This window comes from Notothenia coriiceps, unplaced genomic scaffold (assembly GCF_000735185.1).
Source record: "Notothenia coriiceps isolate Sejong01 unplaced genomic scaffold, NC01 NC01_scaffold00019785, whole genome shotgun sequence".
In the NCBI taxonomy this organism is placed as follows: domain Eukaryota; kingdom Metazoa; phylum Chordata; class Actinopteri; order Perciformes; family Nototheniidae; genus Notothenia; species Notothenia coriiceps.
Window position 1 is genome coordinate 1 of NW_011352486.1, and position 6,576 is coordinate 6,576.

A 6,576-nucleotide genomic window follows, 5' to 3' on the forward strand; every position below is an offset into this window, starting at 1 on the left:
ACCGCAAAGCTAAAGGAGGCTAATGTTGGGCTATAAAGGAACTACAGCACGGTCACATGACTTCACGTCACCACCGCTAAGCTAAAGGTGGCTAATGTTGGGCTATAAAGGAACTACAGCACGGTCACATGACTTCACGTCACCACCGCTAAGCTAAAGGAGGCTAATGTTGGGCTATAAAGGAACTACAGCACGGTCAAATGACTTCACGTCACCACCGCTAAGCTAAAGGTGGCTAATGTTGGGCTATAAAGGAACTACAGCACGGTCACATGACCTCACGTCACCACCGCTAAGCTAAAGGAGGCTAATGTTGGGCGTGAAGACGTTTAGTCTCATTTAGACACTTGTTACAACCCAGTCTCACGGCATTTTGTGTTATAGTCATGAAATTAATGTAATTTATTGATTCGTGTTCACCAACACGATTTCCCCCTTTTTTTTATGTCACACAGAACGATTTTAAAAGCAATGTATTTCTATTGGTAGCATGTTTCGTGCCTGCACCACGTCTTTTTGTCCGGTCGGGTCTTGGAAGACCAGAAGCTGTGTGGTTCATAAAAATATATTTTCTTACTCAATATCTAACCCTAACCCTTTTATTTTAAATTGTATAAAGTCTGAGTTTTTTTGCCGTCCGTGAAAAAAAAAATTGTGCTCAGAGCCTCAGAATACTGACATCTGTATTTTTTTAACCTTTTTTCCTTCTAATTTGTTATTATTTGGTGCCGACACGAAACATCCTACCAATAGAAATACATTGCTTCTAAAATCGTTCTGTGTCAGAATACTGAAATCTGTATTTTTAAAATCTTTTTTTCCTTCAAATTTGTTATTATTTACATTGCTTTTAAAATTGTTCTGTGTGACACGAAAAAAATGGCGAAATCGTGTTGGTGAAATGCCGTGAGACTGTGCTGCATGTTAGCAACCGCCGTTTTTAAATTCACCAGTGGGGTATTTACTGAACTATTTTATGTTGCAGAATAAATATGTGTTCAGCTTGTGTTAACCACAGACCTTATTTCAGGCTATCAACCAAAAACACATTGACTTCCAGACGAGGAACAGGAAGTGCTAAAATGCTAATTTACTGGTTTTAGGACTCATTCATGCACCACTTTATAGAAAACACAGTTTATAACACATGCACTTAGCTTTACCCTCCCTGAACTCCAGCACCTGGCCTCCATGTTCACAGACAGATTACATTTCCATGACCTCAGTGACGCCTTCAGGTAAACCTAAAAACCTTATTGTTTATTTAAAGTCAGTCAAGAAAGAGGTGATTGAGTTCAGGGCCATTTTGCACTTTATTGGATACTTAACAACGAAGACAGACACATTTAAAGACAGATTTCTTACGGAAATCAGACTTTTTTTACATGTTTCTAATATTTTATTATGTGAAAGTATGACTTTGATCAACACCAGTAACATTTTAGGCGTTAAAACATATTGTAAACCAGCATATTAGACCTTAGATGACCCCTTTAGCTTTATGGAACTGTTCCTACATTATTATTAATTAAATCCTGTGTTGTGCTTTTGGGCTGACACCTCTAACTGTCTGTCACTTTCTTCTCTGCCGTTGGCATGTGAGCGAGGAACAGGAAGTGCTAAAATGCTAATTTTTTCAGTGACGCCTTCAGGTAAACCTAAAAACCTTATTGTTTATTTAAACTAAGTAGTATCTCTGAAGTGGGATATGCAGGTTTGAAAAGAAAGAGGTGATTGAGTTCAGGTCCATTTTGCACTTTATTGGATACTTAACAACGAAGTGAGACACATTTAAAGACAGATTTCTTTCGGAAATCAGACTTTTTTTACATGGTTATAATATTGTAGACGTTTATTTTGTATAACAGAAGAGTACAAAGTAATAGTGTACTTATTTTATTATGTGAAAGTATGACTTTGACCAACACCAGTAACATTTTAGGCATTAAAACATATTGTAAACCAGCATATTAGACCTTAGATGACCCCTTTAGCTTTATGGAACTGTTCCTACATTATTATTATAATTAAATTATTATTATAATTAATTAAATCATTTTGCAAATGTGTTGTGCTTTTGGGCTGACACCTCTAACTGTCTGTCACTTTCTTCTCTGCCGTTGGCATGTGAGCGTGTGTAAACGTTTCAGGGAGATGCAGCAGGGTTTATTAGATCTTTAAAAAACAAGCCGGAAGACGCTCGTCTCAGCAGAAAGGATTAACATTCATCTTTCCATTTCACACAACGCCCACCAGGGAAAGTAGTAAAGCTCTCTCTCGTACAGAAGAAGATCCTGGAGGTTTTGGGGAAGATTCACCAAAGATTCTCTGTATTTCATTTTATAAATCTGCTAGTTTTTACTTCCATTGTGTCTTGCTTTTGCAGTAGTGGAAGACGCGCTTTTGCCAGTAGTGAAAGTACCAATAATACACTGTGTGAAGTACTTATAGTTTATTGTTATTGTGTAAGTCCTTTGTTTACTTTACTTATACCAAGTATCAAAAATACTTTTAGCTTTGATGCCTTTTGGTAGTTTAACCCACATCAATGCATAATAAGATTATCATTATTGCTTTCTATGTAAGAAGTTCTTGTGTAAAGTTAAAAAGTAAAATAAATCTCCCTGAAATGTTTACACACACCTCAAAATTGAAATGAAGTACCATAGATAAGTACTTAGTTACATTCTACGATTAGTTTTTTAAAATGTAAAATCTTTCTCTGAGAAGTAACCAATGACTAAGGTGGTCCATAAAATGCAGTGGCGTAAAAAGTACAATATGTCCTGCTGATATGTGGAGTTTTTCCGAAGTAACTTCCCACCACGCTGATGTACAAAACCATTGATAACATTTCCTCGCATCCATACAAGAAAAACTGAGCGTTTGGCAGAACGTACGAGTTTTATTCCACATGAAACACAAGCACCTTTTGTTTATTTACAGTCATAAAGCAACAGAGTGTAACATGCTGATATATACAGTAAAGTGACTATATGTTTACTATTAAGGGCCTCTTACATTGAGTATTAAATGAAGGCACTCTGGGATACATCCTCACATTTATGTTTCAGTCATCACGATACAGATTGTCCCGCACACATTACCTTTTCATTTATACATATTTATATCACAGATAATTGACAGCATCAACATCCATCTGACCCTTTGCTTTTTGACACATGTTTGCACACATCTATTTCCTGTTTAATTATCTACATGTTATGATTTAGTTAATTTTGGCAGTATATTATTTCGTTATTGAAATTGTCCAGGATGCATGATCATTTCAAGACGAAAGAAGCATGAAACTAATACAATTTGAAAAGCATGTAAAGTCTGTCATTGGGCATGAAAAGCATAACTCAAATTAATCAAACGAATGTAAGATTTATGCTAATGTGCATGTATTTACAGAAGAAGAATGTCAACATTGGATAAAGCCAGGTTCAAAATGTTTGAATATTGTTGGCATATCTCTTAAGGTTTTTACAAAGGGCCATTTGTAATTAGAAAGTTCGGACAACAGCCATACAAATACATGTTTGCCATAGTTTTAGGATTACATTGTTCGAGTTTTCATGATCTGTGAAGCTTAAATCATGATATTTTGTATACAATCATTAAAAAACAACCCTTTTTCGACATGTTTTATGAATAATTGTACCATAAATCAGGTCGTAAATGGTGTGTGAATGCTACCTATCTGTAAAAAGCTTCAGAATATAGACAGGAATGAAGCTGGACAGTTGTGTGTGTGTAAGTGCTACTGAAGAGGAGATATCTGCTGAAGAAAGGAGGAGAAAAACCTATTTTTGAGAACAAATATGGATTGTGAAATTCAGAAATGATCGATAGGGTAAAAAATGTAACTAATAGATATCACTATGAAATTTCCCCTGTTCCTTTCTGACATTAAGACAATACATTTTTGCATTACGAGTTTTCCGACATGTTATGTTTAAATGAACATATGAGGCATAATGTGATGCTGACTTTTGGTGAATTTAGGACAAATCTTCAAACAGATGTACCAAATATTCATCTGATCTTAAAGCCACCAGTGCATAATCCAGCTCTGGGAGTCCAGGAGCTTTGTGCTGGTGTTTTTCTGTTTACACTCCACCTGTCCACACTTCATCCCTCTTGTGCCTCATTTCATTAGTTCTGATGAAAGGCAGGAGATGCAGTGGAGCGTCTCGGCTCAGCAGTCGGAGTTATTAGAAGATAAATTGTACAAAAGGTCTGAGTCAGATAGAGCATGAGGTACTCTGTCAAGAACGGGGGTTTGTGTAATAGCATATCCAATTGAAGTGTGCTGTTTGATGAGTATTTTGCTGCCTTTGAGGCAAGAGACTCTCTGGAATTGAAAAGTAAAAGTGTATCTTTTTCCATTCGCACAGGGATATTACAGTGATTTGTTTCTGCCGCGCAGCCAGTCGGTACTTGAACTCTGAACCAACACCTTTCTGATCTCAATCTCTACATACACTTGATGAAACATCTATATTTTAGACAATATTACCTCAAAATTCAGATCACATAGGCCAAGAGAGCTCAAAAGATATGTACAACCTCAATATGTTCCAAGTCAAGGTTAAAAAACTAAATAAATGTATCCACAAACCATCGAATAAATCTGGAGAAGTATCTGCAGTGCATCATGAGAGGAAATTCACGAACAAAATTCAACAAAATGTTGCAAATCTGATAACATAGGACAAGTAAAATCAAAGAAATTAGGTACAACAATGTATTCAAAGTCAAGAAAAGTAAAAAATCAGAATTTATCACATATCTAAATGTCTTTTTAAATAAGTTGGAAGACGTATCATGCAGTGACCGGATATTGAGTGCGTTTTTAACCGTCTCTCTAGGCCAGAATGGTCAAACTTGCCTCATTTAAGTCATACCGTTCAGTGTTGCATTGCATGCTGGGAGGTGATTTGGCGGCGGGGCAGAGGAGGGTCCGGAAGTATCTCCGAAAAGTTTCGGAAAAGCATGCGTAGAGGATGGGGTTGGCACAGCTCCACGAGTACGACAGCAGCACAATGAACTCAAAGGCTCTGGCGAAGGTCAAATACAAGCCCGTTTGGTACAGAGCGTAGAAGTTCAAGGTGTAAAACGGCAGCCAGCATATCCCGAAAACCACCACGACTGCAACCACCATTTTTGTGACCTGTGACTCCAGACGGTGGGTTTCAAAGTTCGGCGTTGTCGTCGTCGTCATCCGGATCCGTTGGGACCTCATTGTTAGCAGAAGCGCCGCGTAGGAAGCCGTCATGACGGTAAAAGGCAAAGCAAACCCCATGACGAAGGTGTAGGAAAGAACTCCGAGCCACCAGGCGTCCGAATCGAGGTCCGGTATGCACAAACCTCGATCGGAGGAGAAGTGAAGCGCCATGGGTAGGATGGTCAGAAGAGAGAACAGCCAAAGGAACGCCGAGACGATCTTTGCCCAACGAGGCGTTCTCCAACGGGCGAACTTCAGAGGATCGGCCAACGCCATGTAGCGGTCGATACTCATCGCTGTGAGACAGAAGATGCTTGTGAACTGGTTGAGGCCGTCCAGGACCATCACCACTTTGCACGCTATGTCGCCAAACATCCACTTATTCTGGAAGTTCTGGCTCACTATGAAGGGAAGACCCACCATGAAGAGTCCGTCAGCGAGCGCCAGGTTGAAGATGTAAACCGTGGTGGAAGATGAGAGTTTGTCCAATTTCAAAATGGCAATAACGACGAGGGAGTTCCCGGCGAGTCCCAGGATGCAGACCACCAAGTACAGTATAGCCATGGTGATGCGAAAACCATCAACATTGTCCTTGTATAATAAATGATCATCCACAAAGGTGGTGTTGGAGTATATATCGGAAACGAATGGGGGGTCCATTGTGCCTGGAATGATTGATCAGAAAAGAAAAACAGAAATGCTGTTTGAATTCCCTGGAAAGCAGCTCGGCTCTTGACGCTCGTTGGTGGAAGTAAAAAGTTCAACAACTCATCTGAAAAACCTGAAAATCAAACACTGTTTTCAAGGTTCAAGAGCAGCCAGGCTTCAGCAACTCTTCAATTGGCCCCATGAAGTCAATCCTTTTATCTTGAGAAAAAGAAAAACACCTGCATTACTCCAAGTCTGCACGCTTCTTTCTGGTTCCCTTGAGCACACTTAGGAGCCACTAACACACTCAATTTGAAATGACCAGGATTGCCACTGAACACTCTTTCTCCCTGGGAGCTCCTTTATATGTCTTCCCCCCACAGTGTGTGTGAGGAGTGTGTGTGGACCCCCCTCCCCATCAGAGGAAGAGGGCTCCGCATGACTTGCTTTCACCGTTGTGGCAACACACACACCGCTACGTGCGGAGGAGAAAATTACGAATCTCTCCACCGCTTAATCTCCCGCGTTCTAATTTCCGTATTCACGTTAAAATTCTGAAATTTTTATCTAAAGTATTATAAAAGTCGATAAAGTATAAAATTTCTACTTTTGTCTAGTTCGTCGCGGCTTTTCGTATATGTATGTCATAGTCACCGATATGACATTGCAATCCTATCATTGAAAAAAGGTTAGGA

At 39.2% G+C, this 6,576-nt stretch overlaps 1 protein-coding gene across 1 annotated transcript; it reads right to left on the reverse strand.

Moving 5' to 3' along the window:
- Window positions 1-2,885: 2,885 nt before the first annotated feature.
- On the reverse strand, window positions 2,886-6,192 carry LOC104952272 (somatostatin receptor type 2). Its single transcript, XM_010779065.1, has one exon. It carries the CDS (start codon window positions 5,891-5,893, stop codon window positions 4,874-4,876), a length of 1,020 nt encoding a protein of 339 aa, XP_010777367.1. The 5' UTR covers window positions 5,894-6,192; the 3' UTR covers window positions 2,886-4,873.
- Window positions 6,193-6,576: the final 384 nt, after the last annotated feature.